This window comes from Phoca vitulina, unplaced genomic scaffold, assembly GCF_004348235.1.
Source record: "Phoca vitulina isolate PV1807 unplaced genomic scaffold, GSC_HSeal_1.0 scaffold2, whole genome shotgun sequence".
Lineage (NCBI taxonomy): Eukaryota > Metazoa > Chordata > Mammalia > Carnivora > Phocidae > Phoca > Phoca vitulina.
Genome location: NW_022589705.1, coordinates 27238920 through 27262531, shown reverse-complemented (window position 1 = coordinate 27262531; position 23612 = coordinate 27238920). Strand labels below are relative to the sequence as shown.

The following is a 23612-nucleotide window of genomic DNA, read 5'->3' as shown; positions in this document are numbered from 1 at the left end:
GCTTAATCACTTGGCCAAATAATTAGATGACTATAAGATTCTGGATATTTTAATTTAAGTATTCCTTACGCATGTTATGATACTTGAACTTCACTATTTGGTATTGAATAATCACCTTAAATGTTTAAAGGTGTTAATTAATGGTTCTAAAAATTATCTCAGGGTCACTGACAGACATTATTTTAGGAAAACTTCAAGTAGCTATTTTCATTTCAATACAGTAGAGTAGGATTTTCTGTCTTCAGTAGTGATTTTTTTTTTACTTCTTTTACTTTTAACTCCTTATCATTCAGAATGTTCTGAACAAATGATATAAAAATGTTATTGGAAATATTATTTGTGAAGTTTTTTTCTTTATGAGTTTTAAAAGTATCTTTTCTAATATGGGGTGTTCTGTAAAGCAGCAAAGCAGTCTTTGACTGGAATGGGTTTAACTGAACCAGTCTAGCAACATTCAGTTTCTGAGAAACATTTAAGATAGTTATTCTTTCAATTTCAATTTTAGAGTAAGTTGTAAGAACATATTGTAATAATAAAACGTTCTTTAAGTTCATGTCTAGGTTATTTATTGGCAGGTACTACTTATACCAAAAACACTGTGCTCTAAGCTAGGAGCATTGTATCAAAGCCATGAATACTATACCTTCGTTTATTTTAATGCACTAGAGTTTAGATTGTTTTTATATTTCACTGTTGATACCTTGTAAAGCTTAACACTAGTTGAACTAGTATAGGCTTTAGGGTTGACCACATTTCAGGCAAAGGCGGTATACCTTTTGAGGCACAGATATTTCTACTAAATATAACTAGTTAGGTAACATTTGAAACTATCCTCCTTCTTCATAAGTTGAAGGATCTGGATTCCTTAAGGATGGACTGAATGATGCTTACTTTCCTTCTTTCTGCTTCAAGTGTGCCACTATGGTTTATAGTAGAGGAAAATAAAAAAAATGAACAGATACAACAATTTTGCTTATGTGATAGATGTTTTAAAAAGAGTTGGAAAGAGGAATAATTTTTATATGGTTACCAGGATTCAGAAGTAAATAGTACATTCTATTTAGTGATCTGTAAATAATTGAAATAATGTAACACATTTAAATGTTTTAATATATCCGTTATTGCCCTATTGCATTGTAAATGTGTTGTGCATAAACTATGTAGATGTTATTGTTTATCTCATGTGTAATTGTGGGCCTTTATAAAACTATGTTGTAAGATATCAAGCAACTTTTGTAATCCATGCTTTGGATTTGTGAGAAGTAAGATGATTTGTTTCTTCTGTTGACTCTATTAAAACCTTGAGGAGACTGTGTGCTCCCCTTTTTTAGAGTAGTTTTATGTGATAATTTCCTGCCAGGAAAGAATTTTTTAAATAATTGAAGACTTAAAATGTATTCTTTCTCATCTGCCTTGATAATTTATGTGCAGAGGGTATATGTTGGTGGTCTTTTATGTTCTATTTTATGTGCTTATCCTTTTAGATTTGTTAGATTTGCTAGTCTACAAGTGGAAAGTGACTGAGGATTGATTATTGACCTTACCCAAAGTTGGGGCAGGATATCAAATTTCATAACCAGAGATAATTCTCCAAATTTTGACTGCTATAGACACAATGAAGCAGTTTTGTGATATAGATTATTGGGGGTGCAAAAGGATCTCTTTTGTGTCACAAATAGCTTATATCAGTGTAGTCTTCAATTTTTGTCCCTATTGAAAGCCAAAATATTGTAAATATTTGGTATTTTCCAATACTAGGGATGGATTCAAAGAAAGTTTGAGTAGTTTGTGAACTTTAGTAAATGACTTTTTCCAAGACTAGGGCTGGGCTTAAATACCAACAGACAAATCTTTTTAATAAAATAGAAAAGCTGCTACAAAGCAGATTTTTAAGCTAAGGTTTACTTAACTCAATTCATATTTAAAAACTGACTCAGATAGCTTTCTATCTGGTCTCATGTTGAACTGCCCAGCCCTAATCAGGTGTGAATAAAAGTAGAACTGTGCAAACCAGTATGGTATAAATGAATTTTAGTTGATAAATGTCATCTGATAATTTGTCTTTTGAATTGTCTAACATTAGTAAGCTTACTTTTGTTTTTTCCCTCACTGTGCAACTTTTCCAGGTTTGGACCTTATGAGTCTTACGACTCCAGGTCTTCTCTGGGTGGGCGAGATCTGTACAGATCTGGCTATGGTTTTAATGAACCCGAACAAAGCCGCTTCGGAGGTAGTTATGGTGGTCGATTTGAGAGCTCCTACCGGAATAGCCTTGACTCTTTCGGAGGTAGAAACCAGGGCGGGTCTAGCTGGGAAGCACCTTACTCCCGTTCAAAATTGAGGCCTGGGTTTATGGAGGACAGAGGAAGAGAGAATTACTCTTCCTACAGCAGTTTTTCTTCACCCCATATGAAGCCTGCACCTGTAGGCTCTCGGGGGAGAGGAACGCCTGCTTATCCTGAAAGTACGTTTGGAAGCAGAAACTATGATGCTTTTGGAGGACCATCAACAGGCAGAGGCCGAGGCCGAGGAGTAAGTACAACAGAATCTTTTCAGATTCTTTTCACTAGTCACTCTTTTAAACCCTTTCAAGACCATGGTTTCATCTAGAATAAACACTGTTCATCCCAGTGTATTTTGAAGCAAAAGTTCAATCATAAGCATAATTTTTAGGTTGCCTATAAAAGTTTTTCCAGCACTTCAGAAAATAAGTGGCAGTGTGAGATGATTGTTCATAAGTTTTGCCAAATCTCCCTTTATTAAAAAGGTGAGGATATTAGGTTTTGGTCTAAAAGGGGTTAAAAGGAGTTGCATTTTTCCTTGTAAACACTAGCAGTTTTGCTGGTGGGACAGTTCTTGGATTATTGTAAAAGGTAACTGAACCCTTTGGAGTTTTTGAGTAGGTTAAAGGTGCAATGTATGATAAAATGTTTATACTTTGCTGCTAACTCTAGCACATAGAATTTCTTCAGAGCTCCATATTTCACATTAAACACAAGGGACTAAAAGTTGGTGATAGATGAGGGTAGCTTAGCCATGTTTACATGGTGAAGAAGTTGATATGTTTAATAGGTTGAAGAATGATTTGTGGTCAGTATAATTACTAACTCACTCTCTTGCAATATGTCCCATTGCTGGGTGTTCTGTTTTCCCTTGTGTCACTAGTTTATACTATTGAGAAGTAAGTTCCTACCTGTACAAACATGTCTCTCGCTCCTTCCTAGGAAGTAATATTTTGTAAATCATTGCTTACATGAGTAAATATACTAGTCTTCAAGTGTTTTATTTCAGGACGTAGTATAAAGATAATGACTTATGTTCTTAGGTAACTTGACTGACATGAAATTTTACCTAGTAAGTGTATGTAGATTGTGGAGTTTTGTAGTTTGGTCATATGAAGGATACTGTATTTTTGATTTAATGTAAGAAATGTTTTTTTTTTCTTCTTTTTTTTAAGTCAGTTACTCTTAATATTCTCTTTGCAGAGGAAAGTACTTCTGATAAAAAAAAAAATGTAGTAGGGCACACGTTTTTAACTGTTCATTAGCCTTTGGTACATGAGTGTAGTTTGTCACTTTTGTGTAGAAATTTTGCATTTATAACAGTTACCCTTTACTTAATGTAAAATGCATTGCACCTTTAATGGATAATTAATGAAGATATTTCTAATGTGACTCTACAAATTACCTGGTAACACTAATCTATTCAAGTCTACTAGGTTAGCTAGGGATTCCTAAGCATAATACATAAATGTAAGCAACTGATATGTTGCTATTCCACCATAATTAGTGACTATAGGTTAATTGAAAATTGTTGGGGTAGTAGGCTTTGGTTTTTGAAGTTGAAAATCAATTCCAGTTTGAAAATTTGAAAAACACTTAACATTTCCATGCTGTATATTACTTTAGGCAAATGATTTTTTTTCTTAATGAGACTTCAAATATTAATTTTGTTTTCACAATAGAAAAACAGGCATTCCTGTACTGTGTGTTCACCATTCTAGTCTGAATGGACTTTTCTTTCTTTCCTCCTGTTAATGAAGTAGATGAACCAACAGGACTTTCTTTTTTAATCTTCACTTGTACAATTCCCATTGGATCCTTCTCTTCAGATTACTCCTCAATCTTTATCTTCTAAAAGTAAGATTAGCAGAATAAATTTCTGTGGACATGTGGCCTCTTGGTGTAGTGGATTTTGTTAATGACAAGAGAAGAGGAAGGGACACAAGAGTCATTTGGTTGCATGACTCTTCGTCTGTAAACTTTCGCTTCTTGGGCTTCTGGGTCAGAATATGTTTCTCTAGGTAAGAATGTGAATGGAACGTCAGATGTAATTCTTTATCTGAAGTGTGTCCTGGAAGTTGATGCATGGTTATGCTTTAACTCTCCTATTTCATACTAATGTTCCATCTCGCCTTCTCATTCCCTTTTTCAACAGGGAGAAATCCTAAATGATTTCTGGATCTTTTTTACTTCAGACTTCAAATATGGTCTTCTTTATGCATCTTAGTTTTTAAGCCAGGTTTTAGTGAAATAAAGATGTCTTTTAAGGTCTTTTCATGGGAAAACATCAATTAGGAACTCTGAAGAGGAGTTGTCAGAGAGTTGTACAAGTGGTAATATTCTGACAGGCACATATGTTGTTTATGACCTCAAGTAATTTTGAATGGTACAAATAAAAAAATAAGTAGGAAATATCCATATTTGTTCTACTGGAAATAAAAATACTAATTCACTGGATTTGAGTTCATGTAATAATTCAAAGCTTTTCAATGTGTTTATTCAGAGTGACATGTAAAATTTAGTTACATTCTGGGGAATTTTCAGGTGAAATTATTAGATAGATAACACATAGAATTTGTGTGAATTCCTACTTTATCTTTGGATACTATGCTAATATTTCTTGATTTCACAAATTTGCAGCATATGAGTGATTTTGGAAGCATTCATAGACCTGGAATTGTTGTTGACTATCAAAACAAACCCACCAATGTGACAGTTGCTGCTGCAAGAGGAATAAAGAGAAAAATGATGCAACCATTTAATAAGCCTGGTGGAACCTTTATCAAGAAACCCAAGCTAGCAAAACCTGTGGAGAAGATGAGCCTCAGCAAATCACCTAGTAAGTAAGAAAACATAATTGCTATGGCTTAAGGTACTTCCAATTTTTTAAAAATTTAGTGCTTTTAGATAATTTTTTCATGTTCGTATGACAGACTGCATAGTAATTACAATCGTAGAAATTAGATTTGTGAATCACCTAGTGTAGTTATTAATTGGTCATGAACATCAAAATTACCCAGAGATACTTCTTAAAAATGCACATGCCCTGGTCCACCTCTCTTCCCTAAATCCTTATTTAGGATGGACTCAGAACATCTATATGTTTTAAAAGGCTTCTCACATGATTTTGAGTCAGTTTTGTCTTGGTGTTATATTTATTGTTGGGAGCTATTGTTGAGGGTATAGTATTGTCCCAATACACAGAATCCCCTTTAGAGGACAAAAGGAAGACATTTTTCATGGTTCCTGATACCAGGAAAATGTGTGTTTCTTATGAAAAATTAATTTGTTTTTAATCTTGTGGACATGACAACTCTTAGAGATAGTCACATTTCCAACTTTACATTGTTAAAAAAATCAAGAGCCAATCTGAAAATGAAATTAAGAAAACCATTTCATTCATGCTGGCATCAGCAAGACTAGATATTCAGGAATAAATTTAACAAAAGAAGTGTAGAACTTATACCTCAAAAACTGCAAAACGTTGTTGAAAGAAGTTAAAGAAGATCTAAATAAATGGAAAAACTAAGTAAGTGGTTCATAGATCTGAAGACTTAACATTGTTAAGGTGGTTATACTCCCAAACTGATCTATAGATTTAGTACAATCCCTGTCAGAATTCCACCTGACTTCTTTGCAAAAATTGACAAGTTGATTTTAAAGTTTATAGGGAATTGCAAGGCATCTAAAATAGTGGAAACAATCCTAAAAAGAAAAACAAAATAGAAAGACTCACACTCAATGATTTCAAAATTTGCTACAGAGCCACAGTAATCAAGACCTTGTGGTACTGGCACAAGGACAGACATATAGATCAGCAGAACAGAACTGAGAGTCCAGAAAAAAATTCATAAAACTATGGTCAGCTGGGTTTTAAAAAAGTTTTTTAACAATGTAAAATTGGAAATGTGACTGTCTCTAAGAGTTGTCATGTCCACAAGATTAAAAGCAAATTAATTTTCCAGAAGAAACACACCTTTTCCTGGTATCAGGAAGAAACACATCTTTTCCTGGTATCAGGAACCATGAAAAATGTCTTCCCTTTGTCCTCTAAAGGGGATTCTGTGTATTGGGAGAATACTATATCCTCAACAATAGCTTCCAACAATAAATATAACACCCAAGACAAAACTCTGACTCAGAATCATGTGAGAAGCCTTTTAAAACATATAGATGTTCTGATTCCATCCTAAATAAGGAGAGGTAGACCAGGGCATATGCATTTTTAAAGATCTGTTTGTTTATTTGAGAGAGAGAGTGCAAATGGGGGGGAGGAGTAGAGCGGGGGGCAGGGGAGAATCTCAGGCAGACTCCTCGCTTAGCATGGAGCCTGATGCAGGCTCCATGTCAAAACCCTGAGATACTGACCAAGCCGAAACCAAGAATTGGAGGCTTAACCAACTGAGCCACCCAGGCACCCCAGGGCATGTGCATTTTTAAAAAGTATCTGGGTAATTTTGATGTTCATGACTGATTAGTACTATACTAGGTGATTCACCGGTTTAACTTCTACAATTATAATTACTGTGTAGTTTGTCATATGAACATGAAAAAATTATCTAAAAGCACTGAATTCATGATGATGGTATTCAAATGAATGGAGTTTCAGAAATACTGGTTAATCTCAAACTCTGATTTTTCTGGTGAGCTCAACTTAGATTGTGGTCAGCAAGTAAACCTTGCATGTCTATAATTTTTGAAGTGGAGACTGAAAAGGGAGAATGGAAAAATGATTTTTAGTTTTGACTTTTGCTGATATCCTAGCAAAAACTGACCCTAAAAATGAGGAAGAAGAAAAGCGACGAATTGAGGCTCGGCGAGAGAAACAAAGGCGCAGAAGAGAAAAAAACAGTGAGAAATACGGAGATGGATACAGGTTTGTGCTTAGTAGAGTCTGAAAATTGGTCTTATTAAAAATGGTTTCCTAGAAAATGCAAATACATTAATTGGAATGTGAAAAAATTCATAAGCGTCAAATGAAAAGGTTTGATCAAAGATTTTTTGGTATTTATGTGCAGTCAGTACTTAGAAAATATAAGAAAAAGGAGTTACATTCATAATGGTAATCCAAAAATAAAAAATACCTGGAAATACAGTATTCTTAAAAAGAAATACATGTCATAACATGAAGAAAACCACAAAGTCTTCTTGAGATTTGAGTACATGGAGACATAGTGATATTCTTGGATAGGAAAACTAAATATTTAGAAATGTAACAGGTGTTGTGAATCTTGATTCCAAAGAAGATTCTGTAAAAGAAGAGTAAATGAGTAGGTACTAGCTTTTCTAGATAATTGAAACATTACAAAGCTATAATAGTCAAAAATATGTGGTACCAGAAAAAGGTTATTAGTATAATAGAATTATTAACTTATAAAAAATTGTGTTATATGTAAGAATATAATATAAAGAAGAGGTTGCAAACAAAAGGGGACTTGCTTAAAAATAGGGGGGAAAGGGATTGCTTGGACAACTGAATAATAAGAGAAATAGTTTAGATCCTCTTATACAGTGAAGATGAAATCCAGGTGGATTAAAGAACCTACAAAATGGAAAATAACAGAAAACTAAAATAGAATATTTATAAATAATTGCTGCAGAAGTTTTTTTCCCCCCCAGGCTTAAAAGTTATAGAATAAGTTACAAAGGAAATAATGACCACATTATTTTAAATAAAAATTTAAAACTTGAAAGCAAACAGACTTGGAAAATACTATAAACAGAAGAAATGATTAATGTCTAAGATAAATATCACCCAACCAGTATTTTTTTTTTTTTTTTGAGAGAGAGAGAGTTGGGGGGCGGGGCAGAGGCAGACAGAATCTTAAGCAGATTCCATGCTCAGCAAGGAGCCCGATGTGGGGCTCGATATCATGACCTGAGCTGAAATCAGAGTTGGATACTTAACTGACTGAACCACCCAGGCACCCCCGACCAGTGTTTTTTAAAAAGGAAGAAAACATGATGCTCAATACATGATTGGCTGAAGGAACACCAGCTAGTTAATAATTTTCAGGAAAATGTTGAAACTCACTGTAAGATAAACTGGAAATTTAAATAATAGCATGGCATTTTATTAGTGAGGAGAAAAGAAACATTGATTTACTAACAATGAAACAGTCAAAGCACACTATTATAATTTGTTGGTAACCAAATAATATGGTTATAATTACTGGGAAGCAATTAAGCAGGTTATTTATTTATTTATTTTGAGAGGGAGAAAGGGGAAGGGCAAAGGGAGAAGGAGAGAGAATAGCAGGCTCCACGCCCAGCACTGCCAATGCGGGGTTCCATCTCACAACCCTGAGATCCTGACATGAGCCAAGACAAGAGTCGGAAGCTTAACTGACTGAGCCACACAGGTGGCCCCAATTTAGCAGTTTTTAAAAATGTCTTGAATTTTTTTTTATAGTTGGTGATCTCTCGAAGAAAATAATATAAAAGTATAAAAGAGTTTAATCTAAAAAGATGGCCATTACAGCATTGTTTGTAATAGCTCCAAACATGAAATAAATACCAGTGATAGCAAGTGGTCAAGTGTATGTAAGTTTTGATACTTCCCTTTATGGGCTCTTAGGCCGTTGTTGAAAATGAAGGTTATAAAGCCTGTAGTAACATGGAGAAAATGCAGGCGGAGTAGAACAAGTGATAATATACAACATGTAAAATACGCATGAAAAAGTCAAAAAGAAAAATTTTTTTAAGGACAGTAATTAATATTTTTTCCATCATCTTTCTCTTAAATTACTGCTTATCCTAGGAAAATAAAGATTATAAAATTTAAAAAGTAAATTAAGTGTGTTTTCTATTCAGAATATAGTTTTGCTCTTTTTTTTTTTAAGATTTTTATTTATTTGAGATAGAGATCGAGTTAGAGAGAGAGAGAGTGTGTGTGTATGTGTGTGTGTGTGTGTGCAAGAAGGAGGGAGGGGCAGAGGGAGAAGAAGGCTCTCCTATGAGCAGGGAGCCTGATACGGGACTCGATTCCAGGACCCTGGGATCATGACCTGAGCCGAAGGCAGATGCTTAACTGAACAGCCACCCAGGCGCCCCTAGTTTTGCTCTTTAAAAGTTAATTTGTTTTGTGTAGCATGAGGGGAATGAAATATTACACATAAGTGAATTTTCTAGAAGTCTAAAACTTTGTTAGTTCAGAATATAACATTTTTAAGACAAGCATCTGTAGACCTTTCCATGGAGATATTTTTTAAATTGTGGTTTCTTCCATATTAAACAGGATATTTTTTGTTACTACTCGGTTTTAATATATACGTTGATTTTATTCATGTAAAATGTAGTAAAAGAAAATTCACTGGCATCTGAATTCCCAGATTTTTTTGTTTGCTTAGACTGTCTTTGATTTTAGTGAGCTCGGTATTACACTTGGCCCATAAACAGCATGGGGGTTAGGATATATCCATGTTATGTAATAAATATGTGACTTGGAGAAAATGAAAAAACTGCACTTTTATTTAGCTGTTTTCTCCATAACTCTAAATATAAATCTGAGGATATAAGCCAAAGAATGTCAGTTCAATTAAATTGTCATTTTAGGATAAGAACCATTTAAAATAGTCTAAACTTATTTTAATTTATCAGAGCAGTTTTATTTTGAGTTAGGAAGATAAGAGATTGACAGTAAATAACTATTTTTATAATACGTTCTTTTTGGATATTTGAATGCTTTCAATATAATAAAGAAGGGAACCTGAGGGGAAGAGGACAGGGGTGTGAGAGGTATAGACAAACAGCAGTACACGGGGAAGAGTGCCAAAAGAGAAGTACAAAGTGTCTTACAGGAGATGACTTCTCAGTAGGAGTGCAGGAAAATCAGGGAAATGGTTGAAGGTGGTATTTCAACTGACTCAGGGAGGGTAGGAGCTGTTAGGCAGCCCAGGTAGAGGCCATGGCTCGAGGTCAAAGCAAAGAAACAGGGATGTTTCATTGACATTCAGGAAATGGAAAGCTGTGTAGATTGAAAATGAATCTAGTGGGGGTTGAAAAGTGTAATCTAATTTAAATAATGAAGACATACCGTGTGCCAGATACTGTTAAAGGTATTTAGTGGTTAAAGCCAAAAAGATACAGGAGAGATTAAAAACTTTCTTAAATGGCAACTAAAAGTGTTTTGACTTTGTTTTTTGAGGCTTAAGTCCGTGAAGCTGGTATTTTGAGCAATGAAGTGCTGTTGCCTCCTTGAGGAAATGACAATTATTAATTGAATTATTACTATGTGCCAGGAACTGTCCTAAGGGCTTTCTATATGTTAATTTTTTTTAATCCTCACATTGCTTCTGTAAGGGTTTTCATCTCATAAAGATCAGAAAACTGAGGTCCAGAGAAGTTAAGTAATTTGCCCAACATCACACAAGAGGACTAGGATATAAACCCAGGAGTAGGCTCTAAATCCTATCCTATAATCTTAACCAGGAAAATAAATAGAATAGTGGTATAAAGAATTAATTGGAAAATGGAGACTGGAGACAAACCAGTTAAGAAACTGTTGTCATAATTCAAGGAAAAGGAAATAACAAGAATACATAAGGCAGGAATACTTTATGGGGGGAAAAAGGGAAATTCATATTCGAGTGGCTCCTAATCCAGGCTGGTCAGTCATCCTGAAGTGGTCCCTAGAGGGCAGGCTTTTGCTCACCCAAGAGCTCCAGGGGAGTGAATTATGGTTGTCTGGCGTTCCACCTGGCTTTGTTGATACTGCCTTGGTGGACTGCAAGCTAAGAGTGGAACAGAAAATAAAATAAGTAGTGGAACTTTGGAACTTGATATTTTTTGAAGTTTGCTTTGGCTTTCTAACTAGTCTAGGCTTGAAGTGGATAGCTTAGGACTAGATTAAGTAGATCCACCGATTCCATCGTTTGTACCCAGAAGCTCCAGGGTGGGCCAGAAATGCAAAGTGGTATAATAACAGTTTTGTCCAAATAGGTATTTAAAGAAATACTGGTTTTTCTGACTTCAGCTAAATTTAGATCAACCATAAAATGGAATAAAGGAAATCATTTATGCTGGTAAAATTAGTTTTATTGGTGTGGTCTTATGAACTCTAAGTAAATAAGGTAATATTTAAAGAAAAACTTTTTTTTTCTTTATAGAATGGCATTCACATGTTCATTTTGTAAATTCCGAACATTTGAAGAAAAAGATATTGAACTACATCTGGAAAGTTCTTCACACCAGGAAACACTAGATCATATTCAGAAACAAACCAAATTTGATAAAGTAGTTATGGAGTTTTTGCATGTAAGTAGCTGTTTTTAAAATGAGAAGCACTTTATCTGATATCTTAATTTTTTACTTTTTCAGTTTCCCATCTCCCATTTTAAGTTTCTAAAAATTTAGTTTACTGTTTACTTAAAGAGTTCTTAAAAAAAATTAGCTCAGAATTAGATGTGAATTCCTCTGTAATAGATTTTAGATTTGTAATTTGAGAGATGATTTTATGTTTTTCACATTACTTTCTAGCAGAGGTGTCAGGAAAAGGATTCCTTTAACAGCTGTTCATTGATGCAGAATCAGGTATCATTCACTGAGAGTCTACTCTGTACCTTGTGCTGTGCTGGGTACTTTCATTCATTGTTTCATTTGAGCCTCAGCACAACTCTGTTTTATCATGAAAGATCATGCTCAGAGCAGTGTAGTGACTCAGTTAAGTGGCAGTCTGATTCAGAGCCAGAGAGTGGGTGTCTGTTTGGTGTCCTTTATATTATCAGTGTGTGGTCACCAGTTCAACAGTTTTTCTTGAACACTTAACAAAAGGTGCTGTGCAGAGACCAAAGACTCAGATACCACCCTCTGTGAACTAACAGTAATTGGAAAGAGAACACTCTCGTATATCCACAGATGGCACAGTTAAGTTGAAGGGCCAGGAGTGAGAATGTAGGCAGGGGGGTTTGAAGAAGGGGAGGATAGTTGGGGCCAGGGATGCTTAAGGAGGGGACTAGAGCTAGACTGCTAATTGTACATACAGTTAATTTGGACAAAAGCATGCAATTGTTATGGGATTAGAAATACAATGATCATTCATTCCTCCATATCCTTGCAGAATTGTATACCTTTATAAACATTTCTTTCTGTAATTTCATTCTTTAACTGGTTCCTAGTTGTCATTTAGGACTTAAGTACTCAACTGCCTTGAGAAGACCTCTTAACTCTCCTTGATTTCTCTTGTTCTTTATGCCTAAAGTACATTTTTTTCTTTTTAAATTTTTATTTAAATTCTAGTTAGTTAACATATAGTGCAATATTGGTTTCAGGAGTAGAATTCAATGATTCATCACTTATATACAACACCCAGTGCTCATCATGACAAGTGCCCTCCTTAATGCCCATTCCCCCATCTAGCCCATCCCCCACCCACCTCCTTCCATCAACCCTCAGGTTGTTCTCTATTGTTGAGTCTCTTTTGGTTTGTTTCCCTCTCTCTCTCCCCCCACCCCCCTTTTTCTATGTTCATCTGTTTTGTTTCCAAATTTAATTTAATTCCACATATGAGTGAAAGAAATCCCATGGTATTTGTCTTTTCTGACTGGCTTATTTCGCTTAGCATAATACACTCTAGCTCCATCCATGTCATGGCAAATGGCACAATTTCATTCTTTTTGATGGCTGAGTAATATTCCACTGTGTATATACACCACATCTTTATCCATTCATCAGTCAGTGGACATTTGGTCACTTTCCATAGGTTGGCTATTGTTGATATAAAATACATTTTGAAAGCAAATACTTTTTATAAGTGTCTTAGTAATTTCTTTGTATTTTATGATAGTCTTTTTCAACTGAATTGTAAGCTCCTTGAGAACAGATACTAGTTCTTCTATAATAGAGGTTATCTTCCATAGGCTGAGTTTGCTGCTAAGCGTATTCTAAGTGCTCACTGAGAACTTTTTGGCTTTCTTCCTGTTTGTTTTATAGGAATGTATGGTGAATAAATTCAAGAAAACATCTATTCGTAAGCAACAGACAAATAATCAAACAGAAGTAGTTAAAATAATTGAAAAAGATGTTATGGAAGGTAAGTATTTAAACAAATTATTTTGGAAATTTACATTTTTTTTTTACATACCATACCCTATTTCAGTGTAAATGATGCCTTCTAGAGTGATTGAGTTCATAGTCAAATGTGGTAGCCGTGAGTAGGTTATTAGAAATGAACTCCTTTGACTTTCTCTTCTCATGCTTATAAGTTATCACTATCTACCGTTATATCTCTCACTTCAGTTACAAGAAAAACCAGCTTTTCCTCTAGATGGAAGTGAATTCTTCCATCTTTCTTCTGTCTTATTCCTTCTCATCTCTTTAAGGACTTCTGCTCAAATAGTGAACTCTTCTGTTTTTTAGTCTTTCTTTCTTTTTTGATTCTGTTTCTGAAGCCTACGCTTTCATCTTTAAAAAAGAAAAAAACTCTCCAAAGAAACAAAGGAAAAGAAAAGAAAAACAGACACTAGTTTCCCTAACTAATTAACTTGCTTTTCTCCTTGAACAACCATGCTTCTTTAAGCATAGTCCACACTGATCTGTTTATTCACTGCCCATTACTACTTTTCCACAGTAGAACACTTTCTGCTACCAGTGGTCTCCTGAAACTGCTCTGATGGAGACAGCAGCTTCAGCAGGTTCTTCTGAATCATTATCTTACTTCGGCAGCATTTTTTACTCTTCTTTGTGAATCTGCTTCCTCCCCTGGTTTCTGTGGTATATCACTGTCCTGATGATTTTTATTACCTTGCTGTTGTTTATTTGTGCTTTTCTTTCTCCATGAGGGTTTTACAAGTTGGTATTTCCCGCTGCTCTTCCTTAGTTCCATTATCTTCTCTTTTTTATTTCTTCCTCATGATTCGATTTGCAGAGATAGTAAACTAACACCTATATGTTGATTACTTGTACATTTATATCCCTAGCACAGATCTCTCCTCTGAACCCTAGTCTCGAACATCCAACTGCCCACTGCCTTCTCTCTTTAGCAGTCTCACAAAATCCGTGTATCAAAAAAATTTGTATACTCTTTGAGCATCCTCCACCCCATACAGAAAAATAACAAAAACCCTGTTGATCTGTCTTTTATCTACCTTGGAAGGTGGTCCCATGATCAAAGCCTTCTAGAAGTATGAAGTTAGCCCTAAGTAATTTTATTTTACTATATCTGTAACATTGTATCTTATCACTTCTGTCTTTTAAATATCTTTCAGGTCTGCTTCTTTACCTCCTTAAATATTACATTTGTTCAAATCTCTATCTGTTCTCTTGGCAATTATTATTTTCTTAACTAGTTTCCATACTTCCAGTCTGTCTTATCTCTAATTCTGCATGACTTTTATTAATACTTTAAGAATTTTAGCTGGTTCTCCATCCCCTACAGGATAAATTTCAAATTCCTATGCCTGGCATGCAAAGATTTCCATGGTATAGGCCCTGGTCTTTTTTCTCTTTTGTCCTTTCTTTATTCTTAGTGCCCCAGCCATACTGAATTACTTGCAATTCCCATAAAGTGCCATTTTCTCTCACACCTTTCCCTTGCATATATTTATATCTTTACCTATAATAGATCTTGATCACAGTTTTCAGGATCCAACATGTATTTTGTTTCTTGTCAATCCAATCTTGACATCTTTTTTCCTATCCCTGCCCACCCACATTTATTATGGAAATTCTTTTCTTACTAAAAAATCAACATTTGTCTTCTTTTATGTTATATTTTTAGGGGATGGACTTCTAGGCCTCAGAACATGATTGTATAACATGATTAGGAAATATAATGTAATTATACTTTCTAATTTTATCTGTTATCCATATTTTAATCTATATGTGTAGATTTATGAGATGTGGTAGAAAAACTTAACATAACCTACATACTTCGATCCTTTTTTGGGGAGAAGGGGTTATAAATAACCATGGAAACAAAATAATAAAAACTTGTTTTGTCAGAAATAAGAATATGTAAATCATTACTTTTCTTATTAATAACTGGCTTTCTTTTGTAGGTGTTACTGCAGATGATCACATGATGAAAGTAGAGACTGTTCACTGCAGTGCGTGCAGTGTGTATATCCCTGCTTTACATAGCTCTGTGCAGCAACACCTAAAATCTCCTGATCATATCAAAGGGAAGCAGGTACGTTTTGATCTGTCTTAATTAAGTCACTGAATTATTCATCAGTCCTTTATTGTCCTTTAAAGGCCATTGTTTCACACCTAACCTGCTTCCATACAGTCTATTAATCTGTGTAAAAAACTATAAAGATTACCTAGAGGGGCAGTGTAGCATAGTAGTTAAGCATGGTGGTTAAGATTGGGCTCTGGAGCAAGAATTCCTGGGTTTGAATTCTGGTTCAGTATATAACATGTGGTAAGCAAGGAAATTAACTTTTCTTTGTCTAAGTTTCCTTATCTGTAAAATGGAGATGGATAATCATTCTACTCTTGCATAACTGTTTAAAGATAAAGCTAGTTAAAGTATAAACAACACTTAAAATGGTGCCTGACTAGTATAAGCCTTACGTAGTGTAAGCTTACATAGTGTAAGCGTTCAGGAAATCATAGCTGTTGAATTGTTCTTTTCATGAACACTTTTTTAAGTTTGTACAAAATAGTTTTATGAGGAGAGAGAGTGTGTGTATGTGTGTTTTAGATCAAAAAAGAAAGATTTGATTATAACATAAGTTTTTCTGATGGCTGGGAAAAATAAACTAGTATTATCAGTTATTTATTGTTACATTTCTGAGTAGAATTTACTCAGAAATTCTAGGAAAAATGTACTGTTTTCTTTTTGATTGGCATATTTCTGCATTTGTATTGGTTGATTTTATTTAGTCCAGTTTATTTAAAATAAGAAGTGTTTATATTGTGGGAAACTAGCTCATTTGAGGAGCAAATTTAAAAATTCAAATAATAAAGACTTAAGTTTTATTTATTTTTTTAAGATTTATTTAGAGAGCGAGAGAATGCATGCACATCTGCGTGCATGCGCACAAGCGAGCGGGGCGGGCGAGGGCCAGGGGGGAAGAGGATCCTGAAGCAGACTCTCCACCGAGTGTGGAGCCCAACCCTGGGCTCAATCCCAGGACCCCAAGATCATGACCTCAGCTGAAATCAAGAGTTGGCCACTTAACAGACTGAGCCACCCAGGTGCCCCCAAAGACTTAAGTTTTAAATAGAACATACCTGAGTCTTAAATTCATATTTTGTATTGATGTGATCCTCAATTAACTCAGACTTTGTTAGCCACTTTGAGCACATATAATCTTTTAAAAATCTTTGTACTTTCTCTTCTCTTTTGATATCCCCTTGACACCTTTTTGGCAACTAGACATTCCATATTATTACCTTTCCTCCTTTATATAATATAGTCTTACGCTAACTACAGTCCAGAGGAAGGCTAATTACTCTAGCAGTATGAAAAATTATTCTTTCTTTTTTGATAGCATGAAAATTAGTAGTTGGAAGAGTTGGGGCAGGGGGATGTGCATGTGGAATAGGAAGGAGAGAAAGCAGCTATCTAGTAGATCTAGGCGTATCATATTTGGTGACTGAGTGTTTTTTAATAAGTCTGATTGGCTTACTGAATCTTCATTGTTTTAATCCATGGATGATTTAGATTGTATCACAATAGCTGTTGTTGCTTTATAGCTTAATATGCCAGAAAGTAAATTATTTAAATCTAAGAATTTGAGCATACGATGTTGTTTTAATTATAGAAATATTTTCATGGTATGGTTTTCAAGTATCTCAGTGTGTTCTATTTTTCATAGGCTTATAAGGAGCAAATAAAAAGAGAAAGTGTCTTGACTGCAACAAGCATTTTAAATAATCCAATAGTGAAGGCACGATATGAACGTTTTGTTAAGGTAAGATTTTACGGCAAAACCTTTTTAGGTTATATCGTAGTATCTTTATAATTGAATGGTGACATAGTAACTACGATGTCTAAATATAGTGCAACATTAGGAAGAATTTTGCTTAATATCTTGCATATAGGTAAAACATCCTTTTTCCTAATTGTTGGGATTTTTTGGGTGAGGGAGCAATAAGCCATTCCTCTCTTATCCCTTTCTCACTCTGGATCATTTGAGAGATATGCAGGAGTCTGATAGAAGATCAAAATGTCAGCTTTATTCTTGATTTTTATTTATTTTTTATTTTATTTTATTTTATTTTATTTTATTTTTTTAAAGATTTTATTTATTTATTTGAGATAGCGAGAGAGAGAGCATGAGCAGGGGGCAGATGGAGAGGGAGAAGCAGACTCCATGCTGAGCAGGGAGCCCAACACGGGCCCCCATCTCAGGACCCCAGGGTTATGACCTGAGCGGAAGGCAGATGCTTAACTGACTGAGCCACCCAGGTACCCCTATTGATTTTTAAAGAAAGGGCAGCTTGGGGATATGTCTTACGTGTGTAGTTACTGTGGACCTTTTGTATTTCACTTCTAAGTTAGATAAACTTACCTCTCCCCAGCCTCTGTTACTGGTTCAGCTAGACAGCAGTAGGCTTCCCCTAGTTTACCACATGGCCTGGCCTACAATAGACTAGAATGCACCCTGTCTGTTGCTAGGAAGACCCAAAAGAGGGGACCAAGAAAGGACTAAGTTTTACATGCCCAGTTTCTTCTTCGAAGCATATTAATTGGTTAAGTTGTTCTTCCTTGGATAAAAGTTGGAGGGAAAGTGGGAAGTCAGATATGCTGCTTCAGAAAAAGCTCCCTCATGGAATCAGGAGGCCAGGAGGAGGTTTGCGCTGAATGTTAGTAAACGCAGATGTGAATAATTAGGTACCCCTGGCACACTGCTTCTTAGGATTTTTAGCCATATGCTTTTGTGGTAATCCTTCTTTACATAAAATTCTTTACATATTATGTATACTTATTGTACAAATAAGAATTTACTATTATTCAGGAAATTAACAGAAATACATTTTAGAGGTTAGCTTTTGAGTCTTTGTAAAATAATACCTCATTTAAAATCATCCTACACTGAAGATAGCTGTTATGTTGAAAATTTGTAAGTCTATTATTTACATTTGTAACTAAATCTTGATTTTATGGATTAGAGAAGTTTGTTTATTTTGGCTATTGTAGTGATTAACAGGTACTTTGTGAAGAAGCCTGATTGACCATTAACTTATACCTCAACCAAGTGACTTACAAGCTGAATAAATCTCAATTCTTTCATCTTGTTCCTGAGGGTCCTATTTTCTGATTTGTCATATTTGTCACTTTTACTACATTCTTGGCACCATTTTTAAAAGGTGAATGCAGAAATTGTAACAGTAATGCAGTCCAACAACAACAACAAAAAAATAGTGACTGCAGCCCTAATTGAAATTCAATTTTTTGGGAGATATGGCATCAAAAAGGTAAGAGCACCATTGCTAAATGAGGAAAAATTAGATTTTTATCCTTGCTATATCACAAACTTTTGAGAAGTTAATAATGGTTTCTATTGATGTATGAAAGTAATAGTTAATGAGAGAAGAATACAAATGTGAGTTTCTATGTAGACTTTTCAAGCTACACTTGAGAGTCACTTCATGGAATGAGAGACATCACTGGTGGGAGTGTCTTTCTCACGTGCATATTGTGGAGAAAGTACCTGAACTGAGGAGAACTCTTCTAGAATTTTTTTACTATGAATGTGATCCATGGACCAGCAATATTGGCATCTCCTGGGAGTTAATTAGAAATGCAGTTTCATTTGAACAAGATCCCAGCTGATTCATAGACATGTTAAAATTCAAGAAGCACTGAGACATGTTAAAATTCAAGAAGCACTGGTGTCACATTACTCAGTGATGTCCCTTTGTTCAGCTTTCCTATCTGCTCTGTTCCCTGCTGTTATTCCCCAGAACATCCTCTGCCCATGGTCAGCTCTGTTCATCACTTAAAACTTTTTAACCTTTAAGTGCTCTCAGTCTGACAAAATATCTTTTTTAACCTTTGTCCCGTGAAAATAATCAATTCATCAATTTCCCCTAATTCTCCAACTGTATCACCTTGTTCTACCTTCACGCTCTGGCCTGGATACTCATGGTCAGTCCTTATAACAATGCAGTGCTGCCATTCTAAAATTCCTCACTTACTTGTTCTGCCACTTAGCAGTTCCCAGCACTATGCCATGATTAGCTTTTTTTTTTTTTTTTTAAAGATTTTATTTATTTGAGAGCAAGAGAGAGAGAGAGATTGAGAGCACAAGCAGTGGGGGAGAGGCAGAAGGAGAAGCAGACTCCCCACTGAGCAGGGAGCCCGATGCTGGGGCTTGATCCCAGGACCTGGAGATCATGACCTGAGCCGAAGGCAGACACTTAACAAAGTTAAGGGTGGCGAAGGTGCCACCCAGGTGCCTGTCTGGTTAGCTTTATTAACTATCTTGCTATAGATGTCATGGAATTGTACCAATACTGTGTTTGCTAGATTTTCACTGCAGTTCACAGTAATTTTGCCTGTTACCATTCAATGTAATATGCTTCCTACATATTTCAAAGCTGTTTCAAAGCTTTTCCACTCTTACTGTATCTAGATTTCATCCTTACTGTCTTTACTTCCCATGTTCTTATCACTTCTCTTGCTTTAGGGAGATTGAGACCATTAGATGTGAACTGTAAGTTTTCTCCTTCCTGCATTAGATTTATGTACCTTACTCTCACCTTTATTGTTATCTGTGAAGAAAGATACCCCCTTTTTGCCCTTCACCTGTATTCTTGTTTTCATCAGTTTTCTCTCTCCTTGCTTGTATCTTATTTGTTCCCTGTTTATTATTTTATTCTTCTACAAACAGACATGCTTATAAGTTCCCTAAACTAAAAATGACTTGACTTTTCCTACTCTGCCCCTTCCAATCTTATCTTTTCTCTTATCACCATACTTAGAAAGGTAGTTTACCTTGCATTGTGCTCTGTACTTCAGCTCTTTAACTTGGTAGTTCTCAATTGGAGACATGTAATTAGAATTCCTTGTGAAGCTGAAATCAAACAAAAAGCTGCCTAGGCCCTCTTTAAGACCTTCTGAATTAGAGTTTCCCAAACTTCTCATTAATATCTCGTGAAATGCTTCTTAAGTATGCAGGTTACCAGATCTTTTCCCTGGAAAATTTTCATTCAGGAGGTCTGAAATTGATTCAGGAACTTTTGTTTTTAGCAAGAGCTCTAGTACTTGACTAAATTAAAGTCTCAGAGTGTGGGACTTGGGCCTGTGGGTTTTGAGAGCTTAGAGGAAATTATGAAGATTCATTCTTGGGCAGTCATTGCTGTCCAGCTTACACTTACATCATACTTTTGGAACTGCTCTAAGATAACTGGTGACTTAATTTTCAAATAAATTTTTTTAACATTTTTTATTTACTATTTTAAACATATGAAAGTTAAGGGGATAGTGTAATAAATCCCCCAAGTACCCTCACTCAACTTTAATAATTATCAACTCTAGTGACCTTTTTAAGTTCTTTCCTAGTATTACCTCTTTGCATCATTTGATACTGTTAATATGTCACTTATTCTTGAAACTTTGTTTTGCCAGATAATAGTTTACTATCCTGGGTTTCCTCCTGCACTGAGTATTTTTTTTCTTTTTTTCCTAACTTCTGTCCCTATGTATAGGCATTTTCAGTGGGTTTTTATCATCAGCCCTTTTATTCTGCTTACTTCCCTGGCCCTTTTATTCTACTTATTTCCTTGGCCTCACTATTCACTCTGTGCAAACAATTCACAAATCTCAATGTCTTTACTTTGAACTCTCTTCTCTTTTGAGTTGTGAATTTAAAGCTGCCTCTTAGACATTTAGACGTCTTAAATTCTAATTATATATAGCATACATCTGCTTCTTCCACTTTTGCCGTCCTAATTTACATATTCTGTTAATGGTGCCGCTACATCTTTTACACTCCTTTCCTGGATTAGTAGAGTAACCGCCTCACTAGTATTTCTTCTCTTATGACTTCAGTTCATCCTGTTCATTCCTACCTGATGGGTCTTGAAGTATAGCACCAGGCTTAACTTTGCTGTTTAATAACCTTCATTGCCTCTTCATTTCTTACTATATTAATACAGCCTTCTGATATGGTCTAGTTTATGAGACTTAATCCAGACACATAATTCAAGTATTTATATAAATTAAAATAATAAAGTTGTATCTGTGAATGTTAGTGAATTACAGATTTTTTTTTTTTTAAGATTTTATTTATTTATTTGAGAGAGAGACAGCATGAGCAGGGGCAGAGGCAGCGGGAGAGGGAGAAGCAGACTCCCTGCTGATCAGGGAGCCTGATGCGGGGCTCGATCCCAGCACCCCAACATTATGACCTGAGCCAAAGGCAGACGCTTAACTGACTGAGTCACCCAGGCACCCATAGTGAATTAAAGATTTATCTACTTTTTTAAAGTAAAAGTAAGGCATATCTAATAGGTACCTGATTTTCATTCATTTGAATTTTAAAAAAGACTTGATTTTCATTTGAGTGTTTTAAAGAGATCCTACCACAGTAGTACATTGAATCCTGGTGTACTTTAGTAGAACATAAATCTTTGCTTTATTTACTTTATTTCTACCAAAACCCATATTTGCTTTTGTCATATACATATGATTTTAGAAATTCAGTTAGGAAAATGCAGCCTTTAAGCATTCCAGTTTATGGGATATAAAGTAGTGACTTTAGTAATTTATATACCCACATTGGTATGAAATAGGTACTGAACAATTATTTAGTGAATTTGTCATGAGTTAAAAAGCTTCAAATTACATTTATTTTTAATGTTACAGCAAATAAAAATTTCACTGATAACAAAAATGAATGTACTGATTTTAAAAGCTATTTTTCCTCATGCTTTTTAGGGTGAGAATCCTTTTGAAATTCAAGATCATTCTCAAGATCAACAAATAGAAGGAGATGAGGAAGAGGAAGAAAAGATTGATGAACCTATTGAAGAAGAGGAGGAGGAGGAAGAGGAAGAAGAGGAGGAAGTGGGGGAAGTAGAGGAAGTAGAAGAAGTGGAGGAAGCAGAGGAAGTGGGAGAAGGAGGAGGAGTAGAGGGAGTAGGAGACACAGAGGAAGCAGGGGACATAGAGGCAGTGGGGGAAGGAGAGGCAGCGGGGGAAGGAGAGGCAGCGGGGGAAGGAGAGGCAGCGGGGGAAGGAGAGGCAGCGGGGGAAGGAGAGGCAGCGGGAGAAGGAGAGGCAGTAGAGGAAGAAGCAAAGGAAGAGCCTGTTGACTTCCCTGTTGACCAACCTGAAGAAAATTAAATATAAGGTATTAGTCAGATTTAAAAGAAGCTTTAAATTTCTCTCCTAATATGGAAAAGGGTAAGAATTTTAATAGTTTAAAATATGAGAATTAACACCCATGTTGCATGCATTCCACACATTCAGATTTGTTTTATATAATTTCTAAATGTTTGGCATTTGTTTAATAAAATGAAGGTAAGACTATTTTAGTTTAGTTTTTATAGCTACCAAACTTAGATTAGATAAATTGTTTGTATAATTTTTAAGCTTAATTTTTATTACTTTATTGGTGTTAAGGATAACAGATGTGTATTGTTAGTATATTTACTCTAATCATTTGAACTTAAATGCTGCTGTTGGGAGTATATATTCAAGTGTGCGTTAATGTTTTGAATACTTACCCTGGAAGAGATAAATTGGGCAAGTATTTTGTGCTCTGACTGTGTATTTTTTTACGGCATTGGAATTGAATAGTAATTTGCGTTAAGATACGCTTAAAGGCTTTTTGTGACCATGTTTCCCTTTGTAGCAATAAAATGATTTTTACAAAAACTCTTTCCCTGGATTAGCAATTTTAAATGAAACAGAATTCATTAATTAAATGAGTATTTAAAATGAGGTTTTTGCCTTAATGTAGGAATTTAGCTCACAGATATATCAAGATGATTGAGAAGAGTTGAATTAAAGAAAAAATTTACTTCAATCATTTTTTAAAAGTACTACTAAAATATTTTTTAACATATTTCAAGTTGAGGTCAGTCTATAACTGACTTGTTTATACTTGTTTCAGTTCCTTCCTTTTCTTTATGCCTATGTCAGTTCTTGAAATCTTCTTGAAAATACATTTGGATACAAATAATTTTTTATAGTTGTGTTAGTTCTTTTGTCATGTCTGTTTTTAGCTGAAGAACCAAGAAACAAACTATCACTTTTCTAAAAAAGTATTTCTGTCTTGAATTTTTTTTTTTTTTTAACTTTTTGTAGTTTATAGACTTACATACTGAAAAAGAGAAGATGAGATTGACAGTCTATTTTCAAATGACCATCTGTGTCACTGAAAAGTAGGGCTCTTATTTCTTTGAATCTTCACTCTGGCCTCTTTTGAGAGA

The 23612-nt window shown here is 35.0% G+C and overlaps 1 protein-coding gene across 1 annotated transcript; it reads left to right on the top strand.

The window, feature by feature from the left end:
- Positions 1-7: 7 nt before the first annotated feature.
- Positions 8-22272, top strand: LOC116644500 (DBIRD complex subunit ZNF326; the record flags this gene model as incomplete). The annotated part of the gene is made up of 8 exons (XM_032424102.1): positions 8-2532; positions 4923-5121; positions 7047-7158; positions 11390-11537; positions 13212-13311; positions 15278-15408; positions 17045-17140; positions 22114-22272. Coding segments are annotated over exons 1-8 (1125 nt in total), but the record flags the coding sequence as incomplete, so codon positions are not given.
- Between the last annotated feature and the right edge of the window lie 1340 nt (positions 22273-23612).